This window comes from Embiotoca jacksoni, unplaced genomic scaffold (assembly GCF_022577435.1).
Source record: "Embiotoca jacksoni isolate LCO1_2020_lvr unplaced genomic scaffold, fEmbJac1.0.p SCAF_24, whole genome shotgun sequence".
Taxonomy (NCBI): Eukaryota; Metazoa; Chordata; class Actinopteri; family Embiotocidae; genus Embiotoca; species Embiotoca jacksoni.
In genome coordinates this window covers 1,335,834-1,361,736 of record NW_027185375.1, presented here as the reverse complement: position 1 = coordinate 1,361,736, position 25,903 = coordinate 1,335,834, and the positions used below count along the sequence as shown (strand labels likewise).

General features: G+C 42.6%; 3 protein-coding genes across 4 annotated transcripts in view; 1 reads left to right on the top strand and 2 right to left on the bottom strand.

Annotated features, from left to right (window-relative positions):
- LOC138203942 (diacylglycerol kinase delta) overlaps positions 1-8,975 on the top strand; it is a 71,414-nt gene extending 62,439 nt beyond the window's left edge. Inside the window, exons 24-31 of the mRNA XM_069158971.1 lie at positions 144-257; positions 977-1,111; positions 1,949-2,112; positions 3,170-3,275; positions 3,654-3,743; positions 4,492-4,605; positions 4,874-4,997; positions 5,618-8,975. Of these exons, the coding sequence (XP_069015072.1) occupies positions 144-257; positions 977-1,111; positions 1,949-2,112; positions 3,170-3,275; positions 3,654-3,743; positions 4,492-4,605; positions 4,874-4,997; positions 5,618-5,670 (900 nt within the window). The 3' untranslated portion in view covers positions 5,671-8,975. The remainder of the gene's footprint in view (positions 1-143; positions 258-976; positions 1,112-1,948; positions 2,113-3,169; positions 3,276-3,653; positions 3,744-4,491; positions 4,606-4,873; positions 4,998-5,617) is intronic.
- A 2,059-nt stretch (positions 8,976-11,034) lies between these two features.
- Positions 11,035-20,442, bottom strand: LOC138203943 (cysteine and histidine-rich domain-containing protein 1). Its single transcript, XM_069158972.1, has 11 exons — positions 20,197-20,442; positions 19,366-19,415; positions 19,216-19,272; positions 17,800-17,954; positions 17,404-17,507; positions 15,956-16,008; positions 13,727-13,797; positions 13,117-13,219; positions 12,483-12,602; positions 12,315-12,377; positions 11,035-11,791 (listed from the first exon to the last, which is right to left on the bottom strand). Exons 1-11 carry the CDS (start codon positions 20,258-20,260, stop codon positions 11,348-11,350), a joined length of 1,284 nt encoding a protein of 427 aa, XP_069015073.1. The 5' UTR covers positions 20,261-20,442; the 3' UTR covers positions 11,035-11,347.
- Positions 20,443-23,365: 2,923 nt separating this feature from the next.
- Positions 23,366-25,903, bottom strand: part of LOC138203939 (phosphatidylinositol-binding clathrin assembly protein) — an 83,138-nt gene continuing 80,600 nt past the window's right edge. The window contains exon 23 of one of the 2 annotated variants that reach the window (XR_011178751.1): positions 23,366-24,633. The gene's annotated coding sequence lies outside the window, so the exon portion shown is untranslated. The remainder of the gene's footprint in view (positions 24,634-25,903) is intronic. The other variant, XR_011178752.1, reaches the window with a different exon arrangement.

The window sequence follows — 25,903 nt, the reverse complement described above, 5'->3', positions numbered from 1 at the left end:
CAAGGAGTTTCTACGCGTTTCCGTTCCTGTCGACGAACACGTTTTCATTCGAAAGCGCTTTATCAAGCAGAATTTTCATTGTAAATCTTCGAACTGATCGGTTCGAAGTTGATGTTGTTTGATTTCATCACCCGCACGTCCAGAACTTTGGCGCGCCGTCTTTCGATGACAAGAAGCTGGAGGTGGTGGCGGTGTTTGGCAGCATGCAGATGGCCGTGTCCAGAGTCATCAACCTGCAGCACCATCGCATTGCACAGGTAACGCACACATGCACACGCACGCACACGCACACACACACCAGTGAATATAATGCTTTGAAATTTAAAATTTCATGAAAACTTCTTACTTTGATTTTTGGCCACCTTTACAACTGCCAAACATCAGCATCTTAGTATCAGCGCTGCTGTGGGCTCTTGTTACATTTTCAGCTGATGCTCTCATCCTCAGTGATTTAAATGAATTGCAACATTAAATTAAAGTACTATTAGATTGCACTGATGAGCGAGTAACTGCCTTGAGTACCAAAGATGATCTTAAACCTAAAGTGAATGAGGAACACAGAGTGTTTCATTGGTGCCTTCAGGATGTAATCTGATGATTTTATTGGTTGAAACGGAACGTCAGACTTCGGTGACAAACCGAAGGGTGGGTTGCTGCCTGGATTCAGGTACACCAACTCTTCAGCCCTGTTAAACAAGAGGGTACACAATTCAACAGAAACACAAGCAAACAATCAAACTTGCTAGTCGACGCCAGCAGCAGAGTTTCACTCTGGGTAGATGGGGAAAGTTCATACTCAAGATCAAGCCTGGTGCCTTTTCCACGTAAATTACAAAGTTGAGAGTTTCCCAGAAACTGCTGAATGCTCAGTAGCAGAGGACGGAGGAGGTCAAGCATGGAATCGCCGCTAAGAAATAGAAGAGCACTCTAGCGCCCGTCTGACAGCTGCTATTTTCTGCTCCGTCGCATTCCTCAGTGCCGGCAGGTGAAGATCACCATCCTGGGGGAGGAGGGGGTTCCCGTGCAGGTGGACGGGGAGGCCTGGATCCAGCCGCCCGGCATCGTCAAGATCGTCCACAAGAACCGGGCGCAAATGCTCACCAGAGACAGGGTAAACGCAAGTGTGAATGATCTGCCGCGTGACTAAAGAAAAATTCTGATTTACAACAGTGCATGTTTGGGCATTTCTACTATATTCATGTAAAAGAGTGCAGACTGTGAAAGGAAAAGCGAATTGGCTGGAAATACTCTTCCTTTCATAAATATTGCAGCTGAAAAGCCACTCTCGGCTCCCCGGATTCGGCTCTCTGCCCGCGCTGTTGACTCTTTCTATTTCGGGATTTCTTAAATCAAATCCATACACACTGTGTTTGTTCTCTCTTCACGCAGCTCAAACCTTTGTGAGCTCTCTTGAGCCAAGCACATTTGGGCAGTTTGTTTCCATGGTTTCCCCCCCCTCGAGCACCGCGGAGAAAGGTGGATTTTTTTTTTTTTTTTTTTTTTTTTGCCTCTCTGGCATTCTCCTCCTAAATGTGGCTTTCATTCAGTAACAAGTTATGTTTCAGGTGAACGTTGTCGCCGCTGGATGCCTGCCTGAGCCATGATTATCGACAAGCTCCTCAAATTAACCTCCTATCTTTCTTTCGCTCCTTCAGTCACGCCAGATTTACAGATGAAAAGGCGTTTTATTATTTTGTATCTCGGTCCAGACTTGACGTAAAATGCGACTGCGTTCGCTTTTGTTCCCTCAAGTCGTCAGTTTACGTCTACGCGAACGCACAATGCCCGAAGAAAGCCCTCGAATGGGGTACCGGGCGGCCCTCGAACCCTATTTTTTTTGTTTTGCCGACCGAAGCAGCAGCACGAGTTGACGTGAAGTGTTCGTCATGAACGCCGAAAAGAGATCGAGTCTATACGCTCAAATCTTCTCCGTCTTGTGTGCAACCAGGCGTTCGAGAGCACCCTGAAGTCGTGGGAGGACAAGAGGAAGATTGACAGCTACCGCGCCACCAGGCCGCGCCTTAACTCGCAGCAGTCCATGGAGTACCTGACCGAGGAGGAGTGCGCTCAGGTCCAGCAGCTGGGCATCGTGGCCGACACGCTCATTAGCAAGTACGAGGATCTGTTTTTTTCTTCAGTCGGTCTAACTACCACGAGACGATCGAGTGTTGATGCGTCTCGTTCGACCAAAGTGGGGACCAGTGTGTCAGATTGAAGTCCCCCCGTCTTGTAATACCGCTTTGTGCCTTAGGAGGCGACAGTGAGTCATTGTCGTGTCCAAGACGGTCTGAGTTTCCGCAGTTTGGTCAAATTTTGCGCACTCTCGCCGTTAATTAGCAGTTGAATTTTTTTGGGGAATAACTGATGATTTAAAAGTTAGATTGAAACTTGCTTATGTTTTGTTTTTATCCAGGCCACTGAAGCAGGAAAACAGCCACAGCAAAACCAAATATTGATGCCATTTATAAAGTGGTTTAGTACCGTTTTGCTTTGCTGCATATTGCAATTAACCGGCTTATATGCAACGTTTTTCTCTGTTGCACTGATGACTTATTTTTCTATTCCACATGTATAAGCAATTTTTGTTTCTCTGCAGTTTTCTCATCCTGTCTTAGTCTGTCTTGGTAATTATGATATTTTCAGTTACTAAATTCTTTTACATGTTTTAACTACATCTCTAAAAAAATTACCTCCGGAGTGGAGAAATGGTCCCGCGGGGAATTTCTATTCCAAAGAGATTTGATACGGCAAATTTGAGAGCACAATAGAACACGTGCACTCTGTAATTTTCCACCCACGGACATTTTCACATTCAGTCATATCCGTGTGAAGAATGAAATTTAAAGAACAACTTCAGACCCTGTAAAGTTACTCAGGAGATGTTTATTTGCAGGGCAGAAGTGGACAGTTACAATTTTATTTTGATTTTTTTAATTCCTTCAAATTGTCCATTTGAACTTTTTTTTTTATTTTTAGTGGATCCCACTAAAAATAAAAAAAGTTTTGAATCCAAACATCGACAACCTCAAAGATGAGAAAACGGGAGAGAAATCGGGCTTTTGTCCGTTCAACAGGCTGAAACAATCACCATAATTGTGCCTTTTCAGCCTGTTGGAATAATAATTACAGCTCTTTCAAGTCGGATGACTTCCTCTGTTGTCCTCCCCAGAATCCGCGAGGCAGCCAAGACTCACAAGCTGGTGGAGCAGGAGTTGGCTCACGCCGTCAACGCCACCGCCCTGGTTCTCACGGAGGCCAAACTGTCCAGCCCCGAGGTAAGACACCGAGGCGGAGAGGCGGGACAGAAGGGGCGGACAGATGGCCAATTTGACTGCGGAAATGGAGACGCAAAGCGTGCAGATTTTCGGCAATGTGTTCGGGTCTCGTGTCAATTTAACCTGAAATGCGTCGGCGGCGGCGCTTCAAGGGCGCCTTGTGTTCGAAACAGTAATAATACTGAACAAATTACGAAAGTGCGGAAATCAGACATCAGATTTTAAAAACATCGAGATTCACCTCGTCCGGCTATAAAGATTAGACGCTAGAATATATCGTTTTTGTTGTAATATGTTGTTTGAAGCCATATGTTGTACATTTTCATGATTGGATTGTGACGCGATGACAAATCGAGTGTTTCGTTTGTGTGTTTTTAGTTTCTGAGCCGCAGCACGGCGGTGGAAATCGTCAACAGCAGTAAAGTCCTCCAGGCGGAGACCCGGATGCTGATCGATGGAAAACTACTGGTACGGCTCGGCGGCTGCATCCTCAAGCTTCTCTCCGCCGTTTGTTTCCACCCGTCCGTATTCTTTGTCCCCGCCGTGTCTCCGTCTCTGCTGAAGCCATTCAAGCGTTGACGGCTCACGTTTCACTTTCGGCCGTCTTTTGTTCAGTTTCGTCTTATTTCTCCCCGTGAGGAGACGTTCCTTTTTCAACAATAGCACCTTTGTGCAGAAGAGCAAACACAATCACACCGTGACGGTTGATACGGCATCAACGATACTTTGATGGTCTCAAATGTATGTTCCTTTTGGTTTTCATCTGCTTTAAATTCTGATTTTCACTGATTCTTAAACGTGATAAACTACAGACAGTGATTTTTTTTTTTTTTTTTTACTTCCCTAAACGAGATACGATGAAGTGAAGCCGTGGTGTCCAGACCGATAAATACTGCAGCAAACATGAGCATAATAATATGCTAATTACTTTCAGTTTAAAAAGAAATCGCTTAACGCCGCTTTTGACACATTTAGGGGTGAACAGATGTTCATTGTTTACACATCTGTTATGATACGCGTGATGTGCTCGGGGTCTCCGAATGTCCATCATCTTCAGACGGTGGCGGAACGGAACAGATGTTTGCCTTTTTGCAGATTGCGGACGGGGAACGTTAGCAAGGAGCGCGTCGCTTGGTAAAACGCTTTATAATCGTCGCCGCCTTGACTATGTGTTGGACTTTTGGGAATGAACTCCTTCTCGTCTCCTCGTCCGCAGTCGCAGTCTCCGGAGGAAGAGGAGCTTCGCTCGACTCTGAACAGCCTCAGCGCCGAGCTCCACAAGCTGGACGACATCCACTGGATCTGTCCGCTCATGCAGTGCTCCGAGGAGGTGTGTGTGTGTGTGTGTGTGTGTGTGTGTGTGTGTGGGTGGGGTGGGGTGGGGGGTGGAGGGGGGTTGATGCTGTGTTTGTTTGTGTCAGAGAGGAAAAACCATTGTGTCATCACAGTCCAACGAGCCGGCCAAGTGCCACGCTGTCGCTGCTGTTGCTCGGGCCGGACTCGCGGCGCTCCATCTGCGGCCCTTTCCGACCACCGAGTCTCAAAATATCCGCCCGTGCGTCTGTTCACGTGCCAGCGATCTCTGCTTGTGTCTCTAGGACTCGGCGAGGGGCAGCACCAAGAGCAGCGGCAGCAGCAGCAGCATGAAGCTGAAGATCATACCGAAGGTGAAGAAGGAGAGAGAGAAGCTCCACAAGCAGAAGTCCAACAGTTCTCTCTCAGGTAAAAAAAAAAAAAAAAGATCGGGACCGAGCCGCAGGACGTAAAACCCGCGTCGGTTCTTTGTCTGCGGAAGGATAAAAGACGGCGAGCGGGAAGCGGGATCGCACAAAATGCTCGAAAGATTTGTGTATTTCTTCCTCAGATTTATTTTTCATGATCTTTAGCTCCAAAACCCAAAATTTGAATTCATTCTTGACTTTATTGTCAAAATGTAAAATAAATTAAAAAAAAAAAATCATTTTCCTCCCGATTCTTTACTCGTACTCGTAGTCACGGCTGCAAGGAGCCCGATTCATTTACAATTTCGCGTTCGCTCTGGGTACACCCGCTGCACAAAACGCCGACTCGCTCACCTGCCGTTGGAACCAAACCGCAAAGCGTTGTGGGACGCAGTGAACCGTCAAGTTTGCAAAGCGAGCGGCGGCGAGCGGCATCCGTCAGCCAGAGCGGCGACGCGAGGAAAGCCGATGACCTTTCGAAGGTCGCGTTAATCCCGAAGGAGATTTGCTCCAAAAGAAGAGCACGTTTTCTATTTCTGCGACCCTCCGACGCCTCACGACCGTCGTCTGTGTTTTTTTTGGGACGTTTATAATACTTTTCACTCTCTCTCTGTTCTGCAGGAACTTGGGATATCAAAGGTGGTGCCGCCGAGGCAGATTTATCAGGCAACTGAAGACCTGCGTGAAGTGCTTTATTACCGTCCCCATTACCAGGGGGGAGGAGCGCCCCCTCCTGGCCTCCTCCCCTCTTGACCGCGACGTCCGGTGGCTCGACGGAGGTGTGGCGAAGAAAAGGGAAAACCATCTCTCCGACTTTGACGCTCTTTCCTCCCCGATTTACTTCTCGTCATCCTGTACTTTCGCGGGGGGACGAATTTCTTTCTTGTTTTTTCTTGAATTTCTTTTTGAAGGGGTCTGGCTTTGCATCACATTTTGGCGTTCTGCTTTCCGGTTGTGTCGGTGCAGCGAATCAAACTTGAAGACCAGGGCGGTGCGGAAAAACAGACTTTTTGTTTTTGTTTTTGACGAAGAAATGTGTTACGTGGTGCTCTCCTTTGCATGTCGAGTGCAACCATCTTATTTTATATCTCCTATTATAAGTTGTAACACTCTTTTTATTCTTTTCTCTCCCAACTTTAACCGTTTCATTTCCGAACTTCTGAATAGCCTTTAGACTTTGATTTTCCGTGAGACTTTCCAAGAGTATTTATTTTGAGTTGCTACTGCCATGAGAACTCCCGACGGCAACAAATCAACAAAATGAACAAACTGAAACATCTCAACCTTATTGTCTACCGAACTGGAGAATATCTTAAATGTTGCAAAAAAAAAAAAAAAAATATGCTGAGGAATGTACCTGTGTGGACTTGTATTAACCTGTGAATAATAATGTTAAATGATAAATCATATATGATTTCACAAAGGTTCTACTGTTGTGGTTCTAAAGTGGTTCTTAATACTTGACTTGTTGTGGTCCGAGGCTGTGCGGCCACACTGCTAAAGTACTGATGTTTACCACGAGTCGTTTCATCTGGACGGTGGGACTTTTAAAGTCCATCGCTCGGCTTTTTATCAAGGTGTGACTTGCGTGGGAGTGAAAAACAAAAAAAATCCCATCCCGCTGCGCATTTTCTCACTCGGGTGTATGAACCGTTTGGATTGACAGTACCAGATGAAATGGCTCACCGAGTGATATTTTTGGCAGTGTCTGGTGAAGGTGTTTACAGAAAGAGGAAGCATCAAGGACCCATACGCAAGACATTACAGCCACTCAGTGTATTACTCCTACTTTGCCATACTCATGATTGTATATGTAATATAAGAATAAGAGTCAGTGGATATTTGATTTTGCCTTGTTTGTGGTTAAAAGCTATTATTATTATTATTATTACAAATATATATATATATATATACTTTTTTTTTTTTTTTTTTTTTTTTTTTTTTTTTGGTATATCTTATTTTCCCAATGGTAACCTGTGAAGCTGTGCTGCCTTTGCTGCTTCCCCCTTTGAAAAACTCCTTGGCCACCATGCATATAATCGAAGCCAGTTGATGCTGTTCTGTGTGTCCCTGCATGCATACTTAGCCTTCCTTCGCCTCACAGTGAAACTTGCCTCACAATAGTGAACTTGAGCTCGTTTGTTCTGACCAGCAACGTTCATTTTGTTTTTGACCTGCTTGCAGGAGCGGACTTGTTGGGGGCTTTGGCAGCAAGAGAACACTTCAGAAACGTAAAACCAACCCCACTTTAATGTCCGTCAGATAGTTCAAAGCCTGTGAGTATATTGATTAGCATTCTGTATACCGACACGTTCCTCCAAGCAGGAATATCTGAATATTATTTGACCAGGCTAAAGCCAAAGCGAGAACCTAAGATGATGTTAAGTACATGTGTTGTTTGAAAATGGCTCAAATGTTGATGCTTATTGTGATCTACTGGCGACTTCTTTACAGGAATGATCCTTTAAGGAATACGCCAACATTAGCTGTTTTAACTCAAGACAGGTGAGAATATTAATCTCTTGAAATCTGGGCACTCAGTAAAGAGACAGAAAAGCTCCCGGACATATTTAACTTGGCAAGACGTTGGAAATCGTTCTGTTGCAAGTGAAAGTAAATTATGCCTTCCGGCAACAACAAATACGTTTTATTTAACAGTATTTTAGTAGCTGGTATTTTGTGTGTGATATAAGAGTGTTTTAAAGCTCGCAGCTTCACAATGACGACAGGGTTTATACGGTCGAGAAAAAGTGTAAAGGGTTGGCTCTTGATTTTCTCAGTTATTTACACATTTATCGAGCCAACGCTTGACGGGACGGAACCACTGTGAGGCGTTGTAGATGTTCAGCTCTGGTAGGATTGTGCTACTGTACCCATAGTGTGCCAGCTATACGCTCTACACCTCAGAGGCTTTAGTGGTGTCGTGCCAAGTTTATACTAAGTTCAGTGAGACGTACGAGGTGTTGCGCGAGAGCGCGCGAGCTTACATGCGCTTCAGGTGCGAAAGTTGTATGGTGTACATTTCCAAGTTTACTGTATCTTGCCTTGCACTTTACGAAGAAGCAAACTTAACGGGGGGAGGAGGGGGGGGGGAATTGCGTGTGTGTGTGTGTGCGCGCGTGTTGAGTGTTTACAAGCATTTTTTTTTATTTTTTTTTATTATTGATTTGATGACAAAAAATCTTTTATTTATGACTAATGTATACGGACAAAAGTGTGTCGATAAAATGTAATATATCTAACCAATTTTAAAAGAATGATAAATGTTTATTACATCGGTGGTTGTACAATTTCTCCCAGAGCAGCTTGAAACCTCCCATTTAACGCCAACGCTATTACATGCAATTACGTGTCATTCCGCTGTCACAGCAGTCATTTAAACTGGTGTTGAAAGAGTATTGTTAAAAGAAAAATAAGAAAATGTTAAAGTAACTTTAAACCAAAGTTATTGAAATTCTCCAGTGTTACTTACAGACTACTAATTACTCATTGACACAAGAAGGGGGCTGTTGTGTTCAACCTGTTTTGATTGGCATTTTTTTTGTGCTGAAAAGGACCACAAAGATGTAGAGAAACACTTATACGGGAAGCCATTTTTTTAATAACTAGTTGCCTATGTTTAATTGTCTTTCAATCAATGCATTCCTAGCTCTTTGGGTTTGTTTTGGGGGGAGGGGTTTTTGGACTCTTTCGAAGGAGTAACCTGGAGCTGAAAGGAAAAATGACAGCAGAGGAATCCGCAGATTACAAAAACTCAACCGCGTTTGTGCAACAGTATTCCATCGGCGACATTTGTGAACGCACTCCAGGATCTGAACAGCCCTTATTTCGAGACTGTGCGCACAGTGCTGGAAGCCAGAGTAGATGTTGCACGACCTTGTACGTTGCGAGGTGTATTATTGTGTTATTGTGTGCAGTGTGTAACAAAGACAAAGTCAGTGCAACCATCTGGAGATTAAATGAATTATTGACGCGTCAAGCTTGTGTCCAATGGTGTTGTTATATGTTGACGATTGAGTGCAAAAATTTCCCTTTTTTGTTGTTGTTACTCTTACTGGTTTTACTTTTTGCTTATGTTGCAGGTGGGGAGAAAAGTCAAATGTGCTTTAAAAATCCTATTATGAATTAAGGTAAAAGCTTATTTAGCTGTGTCGTAGCTGTTGAGATAAAAAGTTTTTTCAGAGGTTCTGCGGGAATATTTCATTTAGACAAGTGAAGCATTTAGAAAATGTCAAAGAAATAACATAAAATAGCATGTCGTCCAAAATGTCGTTGACAATATGAAAAAAGAAACATACCAACAAGTCGTTAAAAATATGAATAAAAAGTTATACTCTAGAATGTCGTCGAAGTGGTGCAGTGGTTAGTGCTGTCGCCTCAGCGTGGGTACGATTTCTGCTTGAGACATCCATCCCATCATCTGCTTATCCGGGGTCGGGTCGCGGTGGCAGCAGGCCAAGCAAGCTGACCCAGACTTCCCTCTCCCCCGCAACATTTTCCAGCTCAAGCTGGAGGATCCCGAGGCGTTCCCAGGCCAGCCGGGAGATATAATCCCTCCAGCGTGTCCTGGGTCTTCCCCGGGGTCTCCTGCCAGTTGGGCGTGCCCGGAAAACCTCCAGAGGGAGGCTGATCAGATGCCCGAACCACCTCAGCTGACTCCTTTCGACGCGAAGGACAACACACAAACACAAACACATATCCTTGGTATTATGATGTAGCGGTGCTAACCACTGCACCATCTCACCACGTCCACTTTTTATTTATTTATTTTTATTTATTTATTTTTTTAATAGATTTTGTAGGACATACTACAGTATGACTTTTTTTTTTACATTATGGACGACATAAAAGTAAAGTATGTCATCCTTAATATGGATGACTAAGTTATGCATGTTGTAATGCATATAGTCTATAATCTAAAACCAATGTCATGCAATGTAATCGTGCATGTAGTCGTAAATGTGACAAAGAGTCACGCTATAAGCAAGAACATGTGATCCACCACAAACAAAGTTCCAGAGCCCCTTCGAACCTAGAACCTCTAGATTGTGAGACGATAACGCTAGCTCGCAACTGTACCGGTGTCCTGACTTTAATGCATGCCTCTCTGACTTACATGATTTTCTATGACTTTTAAACATGTGATGGAAAACAGCACCGTGGTGCAGTGGTTAGTGTTGTTGCCTCCCAGTCAGAGGCAACAGTGCTAACCACTGCACCATTTTACCACATGTAGGGTGTTTTTTTATTTTATTTTGTAGGACATACTATTGTATAACTTTTTTTGCACAACAACCAAAAAAACCACCCTACCGGGGCTTGAACCGAGATCCTTTGGGCTTTGAGGGAACATTGCTAACCACTGCCCCATATGACCAATCGTGCAATTTTGGTTTTTTTATTTATTTTTTAGGACATACTATACTACTGACTTTTTTACACGAGACACAAAATCATGCTGACCTGGGATTGAACCCAGAACCTTGTGACTATGAGGCAACAGTGCTAACCACTGCCCCATATGTTTTTTTTAATTTTGTAACTATAGTGACTTTTTTTTTTTGCAAAACACACAATGGGTACTACGAGGCGACAGTGCTAACCACTGCCCTATCTTATCACACCTACAGTAGTATTTTTTTTTTTTTTTTTTAATTTTGTAGCCCATACTACCATGTCGCCTGAAATGTCAAAACAATTTCATACTATAGCATGTCGTCCAAAATATTAAAAAATTTCGCCGACATACTTTTACCACATTATTTTTGCAATTTTGGACGACATAGACCTTTTTATGACTTTTTATGACATTTTGGACATTGTCATACTATCTTGTGCGATCAAAAATAGCACAAAAATGTCCTTCTATATTATGTCATCCAAAATTGCAAAAAAATGTATTATAAAAAACGTCATCAAATTGTCATCTGTTCAAAATTTACATAAAAATGTCATAAAAACATCTAATCTCTGTTGATTTTAGCTGTGAGTTTTGAAATGTTATATATTTGTAGACATACAGAATTTTAGACATTGAAAAAGGCATAGAAAATCTTTATTTCTTGTGTTAAAGTGGTAATTTTGTTTTTGGAGAGAAAAACATCACAACATTAGCATTATCGTTGAATGAAATATAAAGGATCAAGTGTTTATCAACCAAAGACATTATTAACGTTAGTGACCTCTTCAGGAACATCACGCCCTTAAATTTCCTCCAAAGAACCTCTTTAATTCGGATCTTTAACTTCAAAGCAGAATCTAATTGTTTCATGAATCTTTGAAACAAAAATGAATTGCATTTAAAAGTAAATTGTATCTTCTTAATGCAAATCAGACCAAATCGGTGGCTTGTTACTCAAGATCTGGCATGTCTTCGTATTCTCCCTGTTCCTCCTGCCTCCTCTGCTCTTTGATCTTCTTCTTCTCTTCCTCCGCCCTCCTCTTCTCCTCCGTTGCCCTTTTTATCTCCTCCTCCACCTCCTTTATCCTTAAATTCTGCATTTCTTGCGCTTTCTTTTTCTGCTCTTCCTTGTCCTTATCCTCCACCTGTACCTTCTTATTCTCCGGCGTGTCGTAGGCCCATTCCTCGTCCGAGTCGCTGATGTCGTCGTCATCGATGTCCCAGTCGGGCTGGTGCGACTCGGTGGTTTCGTTGAAGGTGTCTTCTGCAGGCTCTGGCTCAGGCTTGTAGTTCGGGTCCTCCAGTTTGCCCCAGGCCACCTGGTCGGCCTTGCGGAGGGTGATCTCCACTTTGGTTGGGACCATGTTGACCGAGCTCTGTTTCACATTGACCACCTGAAGGAAAGAGAAAAAGGTCAACGTTGGATAGAAGAGTTGATCATATTCTGCTTTAAATTGGACGAGGAAACTGTACTTATCTGTAAAGTTGGTCTTCTTCAAAGGGTTTAACATTTTTTTGAATGCGTTCACTGAAAGATTTTTTTTCTTTCAAAATATTCATTTGACTGCAGCATTATCAACCTTTCATGGTTATACACTGAGGGCACTTTAAGGGAAGATCGTGGTCACATACAAAAAAACAGAAAAAAATAAGTCCACAGTGACTTTAAGACGTGGCTTTTTCTTTACTTGAAATCAAATTACAATCTTTTCTTAACTTTAATCAAAGTGGTTTTGTTGGCTAAACCCAAACAGCAGATTGGAGTTTGGAGGCAAAATCATTTTTTTGGTGAGAGATACGAGCCTTGTAAACCCGCCATGCTGCAACCGCCATGTTACTGGGAAAGTAATTTAGTTGTGTAGGAGAGTCATTTCTAGGAGACACTGTTGTCTGCAGAAGTGTTTTGCAGGTACTCACCCCCCACAGGCGGAACTCTCTCTTGAAAATCTTATTGTTCTCAAACTGAATTTGGCACAAGAGCTACAGGAGAGGACAGAGCAAAGACAAACATTGTGGGTTTTAATGCGGAAATATGTGGAAGCTAAACGTCCACTTTTATATACAGTCGATGGATGTTCTTCTCACCACCGTCCCGTTGGCCTCTACGCTTAAAAAAAGTGGGTTGGCGTTCTTGGCGTAGATTGTTACAACAACATTATTTGCAGTCTGGTGCCAGTCATATCGACACGCCACCTTCTTCTTGTCCTGCAAACACAAACACACACAATACTATAGTATTTTTTCTTTTATATCTGTTTGTTCTTTTATATCTGTTTTTATGTGAAACACTGCATGTCATTCTCTTGCTGTAAAGCACTTTGAGCTGCATTTCTTGTATGAAAAGTGCTATTCAAATAAAGTATATTTTTATTATTACAGTATGTGGTCAAAAATGGCATAAAAATGGCATATTATAGTGTCATAAATATATAATAGAATCATATATAATGGACAATATCATAAAAATTCAAAAATGTCATACTAAAGTATGTCGTCCACAATGGCATAAAAATGTCATACTACATCATGTTGTCCAAATTGTTCTCACCAAGAACCAAGTACACACAAATAAAAACTCGATCATTTTAAATGGATTCGTTGGATTTCAAAGCTTTGTTGTCAGCCTTTAAGATCTTTTTTTTTTTCTCCCCTCTAAACTTTGAACTCATCGCTGAAGTTCTACCTGCCACCTACAGTACGACGTACGCTGGCCACGTACCTGCTTCGGGAGCCAGCTGTGCATCCCCGTGCTGCAGCCCTTCTGGTCCAAGAAAGCGTTGAAGTCAGTTGTCCTTATGCAGCAGCAGCTCCAGTACTTATACCTGCACAGCAGAAGAAGAAGAAGAAGAAGAAGAAAAAAAAAAAAAAAAGGCCACAGTTTGTAACAGCCGCGTCATTCGCGAAGCGGAAAAACAACAATCTGCCCAGAGCCCATGAAATGATACTAATTCAGGATTTAGCAGATTAAAGCACAAAGTGAAGCAAAATGGGAGATTTCTCAGAGTTTGTGTGGTTGAAGGAGCAGCTGCGCTTTAATTTACTTATGAAGTTCTGTTTCTAATGTTGCAGCTTTGTTTTAATTGCTGGTCTTTAATTAACTGTCTGATCTTTCTTTCTTTCTATTTTCAGCCGTTATGTTTCTTGTTTTGCTTGCATGGCCTTCGGTCCTGTTTACGTTCCTCTTTTTGTAGGAGCCGTCTAATCATTGTTTGGAAAGAGAGCTTATGCAAATAAAGATTGTAATTACGATTGTGTTGTGGTGGGTCAGGCCTCTGTAATATCTGGGGTAAACAAATTCAAGCAGGCAGCAGCGCTTTCTTTCTTCTTACCCCTCGTGGAAGACGGGAGCTCCGGGGTGGTAGCTGCAGACCTCCACGTTGCTCTCTGGGCTTTGATAGATCTGAACACACACACACACACACACACACACACACACACACACACACACACACACACACACACACACACACACACACACACACGGCCGATAGTCGCAGTGTAAAGACCACGTGATCGATATCCGCCTAAAGATTACGCCACCGGTCATCAGTCACATGATAAGGTCACCAGTCAAGAGTGTGTTTGTTTGGATGCAGTGGTTCTCAATCTTGGGGTCAGGAGCCTCAGTGGCGTCGTTTGTTGTGGCGATGGGGTCACAGAAGATTTTCAGGTATTTTGTTTTCATTATTTTTCACATTATAAATCAGTATTAAAAAGTGGTTTAGTTTTGATATTTCTGCATAAATTAGACTGCCCTTATTAATGTTTTAAAAAGGTGATGTCACATGTGCTGAGCACCAATCAGAGTTCAGAGTTTGTAGGATTTCGGGGGAACTATCGGCACAAATAGAATATAATATTAATAATTGTGTTTTCATTTGTATATAATCACCTGGAACTAAGTATTCTTGTTACTTTAGAATGAGCCCTTCATATCTATAGGATAGGAAGACGATCCTCTTTTACTGACTCCACAATGTTGCACCACCGTGTTTCTACAGTAGCCCAGAAGGGACAAACCAAACAAAGAAGCCCTTTCCCAGGTTTTGCAGCCACCGTAGATTCTCCAACTCAAGGTGAGGTGAGGTGTGTTCAATCTGTCACCACTAGATGCCACTAAATCCTGTACACACTGCTAATTTAAGGAGTTATTTGCTTTTGTTGCCATCAAATCGATTTTTTTTTTTTAAACACTTGATAAATACTACCTACTGTTTGTTTCCTCATTTAAACTTTTATTTGTGCTTATTTCCCTTCGTATTTTATACTTTTACCGAAAAGAAAAAAAAAGGATCAATAAGATTAAACATTTGGAATATAATCTTTTCAATTTGGACCTCATTCTTAAAAGAAATTTCTTAAAAATTGGGTAATGTTAAAATTGGCATGACATCACACCAACTGCAGAGCTTATGCAGCAGTAGTGTGAGAATTCATAGCTTTTTAAAAACAAAAACCTTCACAATACAACAAGTACAATGTTCTTTACATTTCCGTGAAGGGGGCAGAAAAGGTCCCCCTGTCAGTGTAATATTATTATACTGTATGTTATATATTTATTGTATTAATATGTAAGTAGTGTTTAAATGATGTAGCTGGTTCAGGTGGTTTAACTGCTTCATATGCTGTAAAACATCATATTTTATGATCAAAAATGGATAATTATGTGCAAAATAACCGTAACAGCTGTCAGGCTATATGTAGTGGAGTAAAGTGGAAATGTTAAAGTGAAGTACCTTCAAATTATTATGAAGTAAATGTACTTAGTCGTAGCTCCAGACGAGAAATAGATTTGTTTGTAGTTACTCGTCTCGTCCACTAGATGGAGCTCTGAATAAACCTTACAAAGACTGAAGTAGAGGAACGATGATCTGAACTCAAACTGAAACACGGCTCTGTGTGCGTGCGTGCGTGCGTGTGTGTGTGCGTGCGTGCGTGCGTGTGTGTGTGCGCGCGCGCGTGTTTGAGGGTTCAGACTCGGAACCAGGTCCGAGTTGAGGTTTGGTTTTAGTTGTGACGGTTCAGGTTAACGGAAACGGTCCTCACAAAGATAGAGGTACAAACAGCTCTGGATGTGTGTGCGGGCAACTCCCTCTGGTGTACATGATGAATTTGTGGGCTTTTGCTGATGTCAGATATTTGACTATTTTTGGGCCTCGGCAGAAATACCAGAAGTTGCCGGACACCACACACACACACACACACACACACACACACACACACACACACACACACACACACACACACACTTGTCTCTCTATACTTGTGAGGACACTCGTTGACATAATGCATTTCCCAACCTTCGCAACGAAGTGCCTAACCTCAACCCAACCCTAAACTAAACCTAAACCTAATTTTAACCTTAACCCTGAAAAGTATTAACCCTCAAATTGCACTTGAAATTTGTGAGAACCGTCTTAAAATGTCCTCACAAGGTGTGTTTGTCTTCATAAATACAGTTTTTAACCAAAATTGGTCCACACAACGACAGCGACAATACGCCCACGCACAAACACACACAAACACACATCAAGTAAACAATTGATAAAGAGACTCACTGTTTTGCAGCCTGCGTTTTTGCAGTGGGTTCCTGGTATGACGACCTGACTCTCTGTTGGAAAAGACAGACAAGAACCGAGAGTAAGTGTCACTCTGCTTCAACATCTGTCATTTCCAATCAGTTCTGTCTCTACATGAAGTTATATTTTCTCTAAGACATGTGAAAGAAAAAACAACTCAGTCAGAATACGAACTCAATCAAATTAGTGCTTCTTTTTTTTCCTTTATTCTACTGATTTCTACTGGAAAGAGGTCAAATTGTTCTCAGGTCTCTGCCAGATTCTTTTGCTTTCGTTTGGACTCATTTCGGCCCAAAAAAGTCTCGATAAGAATGTTTGCAGCACAATATTTACAGAACTACACACACCGAGCCCTTTACGACTAGAAACACCTGTACAGTCCAATAGAATCCACTAAATTCTACTTTTACAAACCTTATATGGTTTCAGTTTTTACGGACTTTTTTTTAGAAAGGTGCTAATTCTACCTTATTGATCTTATTGATCTTAGCGGCGGATGAACTGCGTTAAATGTACAAGTGTTCCAGATATTTTGTCCACCCCGTTAATATAAGCTTGTTTTAGACTCCACAGGTGAGAGTAAACAAACTGTTGAATTATTCATGAAACTTCCTCACACTCAGTTTTGCTTCATAAAACCATGGAGATAAGTAAATATGATACACACACACACACACACACACACACACACACACACACACACACACACACACACACACACACGATGTAATTACACAAACACTGATGTGCAAACATGCACTGCAAGTCTCTTCTTATCAGTGTGAATATTTCAACCGGTTTCCAATTACAAATGTGCTTCTTCTTTTTTTTAATGTTTCAGTTTTGCATATTTTATTGTGTCAAGATAAAGAAACGCAATCTCAGGAAAATCTTGAGGTGACGTTGATTTCTGTTGGAATCAGTAAATGTCTTCACTCCTGCACCGACACGTTGTTCACTTGTTTTGGGTCGATACACACAACATGAAGTTTTTTGTCAAATAATTGCAACACACGTTTACCTCCGAACACATGCGCATTATGATATCGTTAGAAATGCAGACATGTGAATTAATGGACACACAAACTGCAAAACAATCACCTCCTTATCAAGTTATTTTCATAAATGAATTGAAATCCGACTGGATTTGTATTTTTCAAAGAACTAATTTACATTTAATACAAATCAATTAGTTTAAAGTATTTTCTATATATATAATATATTTTGTCTTGTGTCAGGATACAGATCTCCCACCAAAACACTCAAATATTGAGCTTTCACATGATAATATTCAAAAGGTTGGTTTTTTTTCGACACCAAAAGATTTCCTCACCACTTCAGTGAAAATAGGTTTTTGTGGTTCAGCTTTTGTCGGAAATTCCTTTTAAAACATTAAAATTTTTAACTCGAGGAAAAAAAAAACTGACCTTTCTTGTTGTCCTCGGCTCTCTTGCTGATGTCCAGCTTCTCCAGCTCCTTCGCCAACGACGCCGACACTTTGTGGGGCAGATTGGTCATGGGCTCTTCTGCACTGCGCACACGCACGCGCACGCACGCACACACACACACACACACACACACACACACACAAAAATGCATCAGCAGAGGCTTGCAGACAGATGCGAGGTGTTATCCGCTAAATGATTTATTCCAGGGCTGCTGCAGGTGACCTCGTCCTGACCTCTGAGTGGATGCAGACAGCAGCTGCACGCATGCGGTGAACAGGGAGGCGTACGCAGGCCGACAAGACTCCAGTTCTTCCCGTGTCGATTAGAAAAAGGAAAAAGCGCCGACACAAACGAGAGCTGAACGTGGACACGCACCTGGGTCGCTCCTTCTGCAGTTTCTCGGCAGATTTGGGGCCCTGGTAGATTACCTCCCGGGCGTCGATGTGTTCAGCGTCGCTCTTGTCTGATGTCACCTCCGGCCTCAGAGGCTCCTGCGGCTTCTCGCCGCTGTGGCGCCCGCGGGTGCAGCCCTGCGTTCGAAGCAACAGAGGTCAGAGCGGAGCGACTGGAGGACGAAGAGCGGCACGGGAAACGGAAGGGTGTCGTTTAAACTCGCGTAAAAAAAAAAATCATTCTAAAATTGGAATACACAGGATTTTTTTTTTTTTTTTTACACAAAACAAAACCAAAAAAAGAGTGAATTTTTTTTTCCTGCATCACTTCTACAAAAATTGCTTTAGTTTTATAATTACAAATGAATAATTACAATTACAAAATTACAAACCATTACAAAAAAAAACTGTAAATGCTGTTTGAAGGGGGGAAAAAAGCAAACTGGTCCTTTAAAGCTATAGAAGGGATGTTATTATTATTATTATTATTATTATTATTATTATTAATTGAGTAATCTGATTACAACTGTCATTAATTCTCTGTTAAACTTCCAGATCACAACTCCAGCTGGTTCTGGCATGAAGTATGTTTTTACACGTTAAAAATCACATTATATTTTTACACCAGATGAAACAATTACTGTTTTTAAACATGTGACATAATCGTTCCAGTAAATATAAATAAAATATAAAATATACATATAAATATTTATAGACTGTCCTTTCATAGATGTTTTGTTTTTAGAATTTTCACTTTCCAGGGAATTTTGCACTCTATTTTAAGTATTTTAAGTACTGTATTTATTTTATATTACTATTTATAGCATAATTATTATCTTTTTTTTTTTTTTACATTGCTTGTTATTTTTTTCTGTCCCGTTGCAGGCGTGACTGATTTTGACATTGCGATTTCCCTGAGGGGATTCATAAAGTATTTCTGATTCTGATATACAAAGTTTGTACATTTAAAAAAGAACAACTCTAATATTTATACCGAGTTCTGAGCTGAGCATCTATTATTCATATTTTTTTTAAAATTTATTGTGCTGTAAGTTTAAACACTGAAGTTTCCTCTTAATGATTCCCGCACCTCAAATCAGGACTCTCGGCTTCATGATCAAAAAGCTTTCAGTGATTTCAAAAGTACACGTATCAATATTCAGACTTAATTACAACACTTACTGGGTATCGGTTCGATGATGAGGTTTGGTATCACTCTAACTCTGAGTGCATTTTACATGACGTCGTTTTTTCCAGCTCCGGTTTTCACTTCCACTCGATTAAAGTTTTATCAAAGCGGCTGAATATTTCCACCTAATTTCCTCTCTGTGTGATTTATTACAGAAACTCTGCTTCGCTCCACAAATACTGAGAGGAGGGTTTGACCCTGAGCTGTTACCTTGATGGAAAGAAACTCGGAGAAGTCCGTTGTTCTTTTCTTGCAGCAGGACCAGCCCTGGAGACGAGCACACAAACAAACAAACAAACAAACATTTTAATCATGAGGCATCGAGTTTCCGGAAAAGTGTTTACTTGCTGATCGGTTTACCTTCAGAGCATCGTGGAAGATGGGGACTCCTGGGTGGAAGACGCAGGAATCTGTTGGAGGCAAAAGAAAAAGAAGTTAGTCTGCATACACACACACACACACACACACACACACACACACGGAGTCAGCAGAGTGCACCAGCTGTTCTAACTGCAGTTGAGAGTCTGCGTCCCATATAAGGAAGCTGGTTGCTAGGAGGAAATGTGTCTCGCTGAGTCGTCCCTCCAGAGACACGTGGCTGTTCAGTCTCTGCCGGCTCTCACGGTCTTTCTCACAAGGAAACACACAGTCACGCAAGCACGTATGATAATAGTGACACGACCTCTCGTGATGTCACGCGACCCAACGCCGGTCATATCCAGATTGACGGAAAGAATGTGTTTCCTGTCCACAAAAAAAATTCGGAAATTCATTTCTTAATGGACATATTTTTGTCCTTTTCCGATGAATTTTCATATGCTGTACCCAAAATTTACATTTAATTTGCACACCAAGGCCAAAACTCGTCATAAGTTTCAAGTGCTCACTTTCAAAATAAAAGTGGGCAGTTGCTCGTGAAGTGAAAAATGTCCCTTTTTTTCAGCCCTAATTTCTGAATGTATTCTTGAAAAGTGGATCTTTTTTTTTAATGTGTTTAAAAGTTTCTGAAGTGCCTGAACATGAAGAAATCTTCAATGAAAGAAAATCAAAGCAAACCCACATGTTTTATTTCAGACCCTGTCAGGTGTGACTTCCGCTGAGGCTTCGAGGCCTCTGACGACCAAATAAAACTTAAATCCAAATGGCTCCAAACTGTCCCGAGTGGAATCTAAAAGTAAAGAAGGATCTCACCGTCCTTGTTCTTGCCGGCGTCGAACTTCTCTCCGCAGCCTTTGTTGTAGCACAGCAGAGCCATGTTGGCCTGGAGGTTCCTTCTTCACTCCAAGGTCTGAAAATGTTTGTTGGTGTTTGGACGTCTTCCCTCCGGACGGGCCTTAATGCAGCAGCCGGACCTCCAGAAGTTTCTCCTGTCGGGCAGAAAGAAGACAGATCTGGAAGGAGGGAGGAGAGAAAAGAGAAAGAGGGAAGAGGGGGGGGGGTTCAAGCCAGGCTGAATGAAAGATAAAAATAGCAGCTCACCTCCCTCCTCTCCCATTTACAGCTGTCAAAACTTATCTGAAGGTTGGGGGTTGACATTCCTCCTGGTGAGTGTCGGCTGTCACAGCCGGGCCCCGCTGAGGCCCCCCCCCGCCACAATAGGACTGACAGCGTCTGGCTTTCTGTCGCTTTGTGCTGCAGACGGGACGGATCAGAGCCGGCAGCAGCTTCTGTCGCTTCACTCAGAGGCGTTTTAATTCCAGCAGCCGTGGGGGAAGAAATTGTAGTTGGAAAAAAAAAAACGAACTGATTGCGCCTCGATGAAAAAGAACTAAAGTAGGTTTTACTGATCGGAGCTGCACCAATAACAGAACATCTCTCCCACACTGTGACCGTTCAACCGCTTAAAACAAACTACTTACATGTTTACATACAGCAATTTAAGTTTAAGAATAGCGTGCTACGGTTTATGTACAACTTTTGGCAGCGGGAAGGTTTGGTGTACACTGAGAGGTCAGCAGCACTGCAGGCTCGTGATGAAACGGCATTAATAAAAGATGCGGAGTGGTTCTGTGCATGACAAAACATGAGGGCAAGAGTGTCCGCATACTTTTGGCCATTTTCGTCTCCCTTCACTTTATTTTTTATTTTTTTTGAGCTTTATGCTAAGCTAATTCAGCCAGACCCCCAAATTCATTGTGTGCACTGACCACCATTTGTTCTCTACCGCCGAGGCCTCCCTCGTTGAAGCTACTTCAACGTCATTGAACTTAGCCACGCCCGCCGCTCCCTGATTGGTCCGCTGTTCAAAGTGACTGAGCACACCTTGGCGTGAACGGAGCCCGGGCTGCAGCCTCCGGGCCTCGGCTCAGACGCCAACGACAAAATTGACCTTCTTTGCAGGAAAATAAATAACTCCTTCAATTTCAAATTGAACCGGAACTGAATGTCAGCTGAAGAAGTTTCAAAACTGTCCAAACATTTTGGTTTCATGTTTAAAAAAAAAAACAAAAAAAAACAAAGCACAGCATCAATAAAATGATCCGTTGAAGTGTGACACGCGTGCCGGCCAGCGTGGCCGACATACGTGAACATGCGTCTCTCGGGAGAACAGCTGATTCTCGAGGTAGACGTGCTGCAGAACGATATTTATTTATGCGCCGACCTTTCGTCGCACATCAGCACACGGAGGCAAACTGCCAGCGACGACACGTTATTCACTCAAGACGGAAAAAAACCCGCCGCCGTTGGACAGTGATCCACTTCTCCCCGAGGACCATTTAGTCATAAGCCCCCCCCGACCCCCCCCCCCCCCAAAAAAAAAAAAATATATATAACAAGTACGAGCGCACGCATCGATCCTGAGAGCCCCTCGATGTGGCCGCGGAACAAATGTACACAAACGGTTTCATTATTCAGAGCTCGGCGGAAACCGGCTTTGAAATCCTTCACCGTGGGAGCGTCGCCGTAGTAACGGAGGAAATCAAGACGTGTTTGCGGGGAAACGACGAGAGGAGATTACAGGTGCACGCCGACGCTACGCGCGAAACAAACGAACAGACGGGAGCACGCGGGAGACGCTCGGGTAATTGAATGGTTCCCACGGTTACAGGCATTTTTAAAGGTTTGACTCGCCCACTTTATTAAAAACGACAGCGTGAAAGTGGACGTTGGGAGTTGGCGCTCGCTTTTAATTGTCACTGCACGCAACTCCCGCAGAAGCTTTTTTTAAAAGGCGTTTTGACGATCTCCGAGCTCAAAATAAAACTTCTCATTTCGCTTTCGTTTATCAGTAAAAAGTCATTTTAATAGAAAGTGCACACGATGGAAGATCTGCAGAAGACTACAGGTTGGGACATTTCTTTGACACCCATGTTGTTAACGGGGCCGTTTATGATTTTGTTTGCTTTCCGTTTAAAGTTTTTTTCTGGGACCCGTGTCGCGTGGGGATTTGACACTTTTAAGAAAATAAACTGAATTAGAGTGCAGAATTATCCAAAGGTCTGATTGATTCAGTGATGCTAAAATGCTACATGTAGCACCTTTAAAATTGCTGCCGTGAAATGGATTTGAACTGCCGCAGGCACGACTGCATTATTTAAAATGGGTTCAGCGCTGTATATTTTTTCTCTCGTCATACATTTTTAATCATTTAAGGGTCAGCGCTGCGGTACTTTGCGGGAATACTCTCGGATTGAAGCGCAGCAATTGGAGAGAAAGAGTCGTCGTGGGGAAATAAAAGCGAGCTGGAATTTATGTACCCTGAGAAAGTGCGAAGTTCTGGAGGTCTTGTTTTCATTACGATTCGCCGCCGTGGTTCATCGAGTGTATTTTTGCGCCGTTTCTGTGCAAACAATTCACTCCCCTCGTTTGGATAATAAAGCTGCATGTGATTCAATTTGGCGTGTGATATAATTCTCAGATTTAAGGCTGCAGTTTATTACAGCTGACTGTAGTTTGAGATGTTAATTTTTATGAATGTTACAAGTGATTTTGTTTTCAGTATAAACAAGGTTGAAAAGTGTTAAACCCGCCAATCCGAATCGCATTCAATTTAAATTTGCCGGCGAAGAAGCTGTGAAGCAGACGGGTTAAAACATGGGCTGAGATCTCGCCAGAAAAGAGGCTCAATTTAGAAAACACATTCTCAAGCCCCGCGGTGCTGCAATTAAAAACCAGAAGCTCAACGCTGACATTTCAAGACCTCGGATTTTTTTGTGATGCGAGACTTTTGACGAATATTTTAAAGGTTTTTGCAGACTTTCGGGGCTGTTTGAGCAGCGAGTCGAAACGTTTGCGCCTTCGGCAAACGCGTCGAGAAAAAAAAAAAACCCACCGACAAACAGGTTTAGGAATGGAAAATGACTTTTTATTTCTTCCAAAAAAAAAAAAAAAAAAAAGAGAGAGAAAACAAATCCCTAGAATAAACAAATATACTGCTGTAAAATAAAAGCCTGTGATTTTTTTTTTTGTTGTCAACTGTAACATTTGTTTGCCTTTCCATGCTTGATACAATCCATATATTTCTGCTTTTAAATAAATAGAACAAAAAAATGTACAAAGAGATGGGGGGGGGGGGGGGGGGGGGACACAGGAGAGAGAGAGAGAGAGAGAGATTAAAAGGTGTACTCTGCTCCGAAAAAACATTTGGCATCATTGAGAATTCATGGCTGATCCTGATGTACGGAGAGGTCTGCAGCCCTCCACATCTGCATCGTCTTGTCTGTTCGGCCCGCCCCCACCGAGTAGCAATCATACCTATTATATACTGCTGTAGTAACGCCAACATCTTCCACGGTCAGAAAAAAAAGAAAAGAAGAAAAAAAAATTTAAAAAAAAGAGTAAATGAAAATAATGCGGTTGCAGATTATGAGAGTGTCTTTAAGCTGTGAGTGTGAACGTGTGCATTTCTCTATTTACAGTATAGTGAGGCAGCAATCCGAGGGTTCTTTACCAAAAAAAAACACACAGATGTAGAAAAAACAGAACGTGCACAAGAGATCTTTGATTCAACACGCCGACTCGCTGGCAAAGGTAAAAAAAAAAAAAAAAAAAAAAAAAAAAAAAGAGGATTTACATCTGTCGAACAGCCCCTCTCTTTGTTTCGTTTCATTTGTCGTGACGCCTCGCAAACGCGCACGGCGACCCGCAGATGGCGCCACAACGACGGGCAAATCTGCCATTGAGGACGTGTGCTGCAAAAGTAGCAAACGTGAGATCTTTGGGAGAAGTAAAACACAAAGTTTGGCGCTCCGCTTTTTTTTTTTTTTTTCTTTCTTTTTTTCTTTGCTACAGTGGCTCGTTTATCGACGGCACAAACGTCTGTCGGGTTCGAGTCCCGACAAGTGATGAACCTGCTGTCGCGGACGGGCGAACGATTGGTCAAGTCTGATCCGTCTGCCCCCCCCCCGCCCCCACGTCCTCCTTTCACCTTGTCGCGGGGGAGGAGGGGTCGCCTGACGGACGTTTAAAACAGGGGCACAACAAGAGGAGAGAATGCATCATCATCACCATCGCTGTCATATCATGCTTTTTGAAAAAAAAAAAAAAAAAAAAAGAGAAAAGAAAAAAAAGAACAACCGACATCGACAACTACACGACCATGCACTCACTTGATCCACGGAAAGAGAGAGAGAGATGGCTCGCTAGAGAGGACGCCGCTCTCCGAACGTCTCGTCTGACACACTCGACCTTAGCAGAGAACAGACATTTCAATATGACATCAAGGTTTTACTCTTCTCCACCTAGATTCATGCTACAACAATGCAGAGAGGCTGGTAGCAGCTTTTAAAAGTCGAGAGGAACTTCTGCGACGTGTCGCCGCGAGGCTGCCTGGACTGATCCCGCGCGGACGCCAGAAAACAGCAGTGGTTGTACCCGGGAAACTCCCAGCTATAAAAGTGTTTGAATTTGAGGGGGCGGGAGGAAGGGGGGGGGAGGGGGGGAGTGCCGAAAAGGAGCCCGCATGCTCGGCCAAACGCACCTCCCTGAACAACAACATTACTCGACATGATGAAGCTGCAATAATCACTGGCAGCTACATCAACGCCGAGGAGACGAGCCGGGAACGTTTAGGAGACCCCACCCCACCCCACCCCCACCACAAAAAAAAACAAAAAAAAACGCCACCGAAGTGTCCTTTTCTACGCTCGCTCCCCCCCCCTGAAATATCTGAACGTTTCGAAACCACTCGAGACGCCCGGACGAGGAAAACCTCATCGCGGCAGGCGGGACCGGATTCCATGCAGGGAAATGTCAAGTTTTTTTTAATAGCAAGAAGAAGAAATGCAAAGGGAAGGAAAGCAGAAAACTGAAGAAGAACACAACATGTAGCTTTAGAAAGAAAAGAGCTGCGCTCATTGAAAAAAAAAAAGACCGATTTCATCCTTTTTGAATCGATTTAGGTCGTAATTCCGAATTCTCAAACAATTTTTTTATTTCTAGCGAGGTCATAACAAACATCAGATACACCTGATGGGATTCATTAGCTTAAGAATAATCAAAAAAAAAGAATAAAAGCCAACTGTGATTGGGACTCAATAGCAAAGGTACCATTTTAGACCTCAGAAAAGGAGGGTTTTGAGGATTAAGAGGTTCCACAGAGTCCAAGTTCAGGACGCAGTGAGTTTTTGGGTAATGTTGGTCCAGAAAAACACCAGAAATCAGATTTCTATTCAGCTGGACAATAAAAAAACAAAAAAAAACAGAAGGTAAACTACATCTTTTCCTTTCTCAGGTTGGGTTATGTTCCTCCATGTTGCCAGTTGGCAAAAAGTAAGCGCGTGTGTGTTTCTTTTCCACTTGTGCGATAATGTATGTGTCCACAAGAGGGCAGAACACCTCAACGTAAAGAAAACGCAGAAGGAGACATGATTCAGTTTGACTCTTGGTTGCTCGAGTGTAAACAAGCCACTAAATCGGTGAAACAAACAGGACGAGATGGGCGACGGTATCGAGTGCG

Bases quoted from the DNA above. Each gene is read 5' to 3' on its own strand.
- LOC138203943 (XM_069158972.1), bottom strand. From the start codon at position 20,260: ATGGCTCTGCTGTGCTACAACAAAGGCTGCGGAGAGAAGTTCGACGCC. The intron at 19,273-19,365 runs GTAAACCGATCA...GCTCGTCTCCAG, and splicing joins TCTTCCACGATGCTCTGAAG to GGCTGGTCCTGCTGCAAGAA. The intron at 16,009-17,403 runs GTCAGTTTTTTT...CTTTTCCAACAG, and splicing joins AGCCGAGGACAACAAGAAAG to AGAGTCAGGTCGTCATACCA.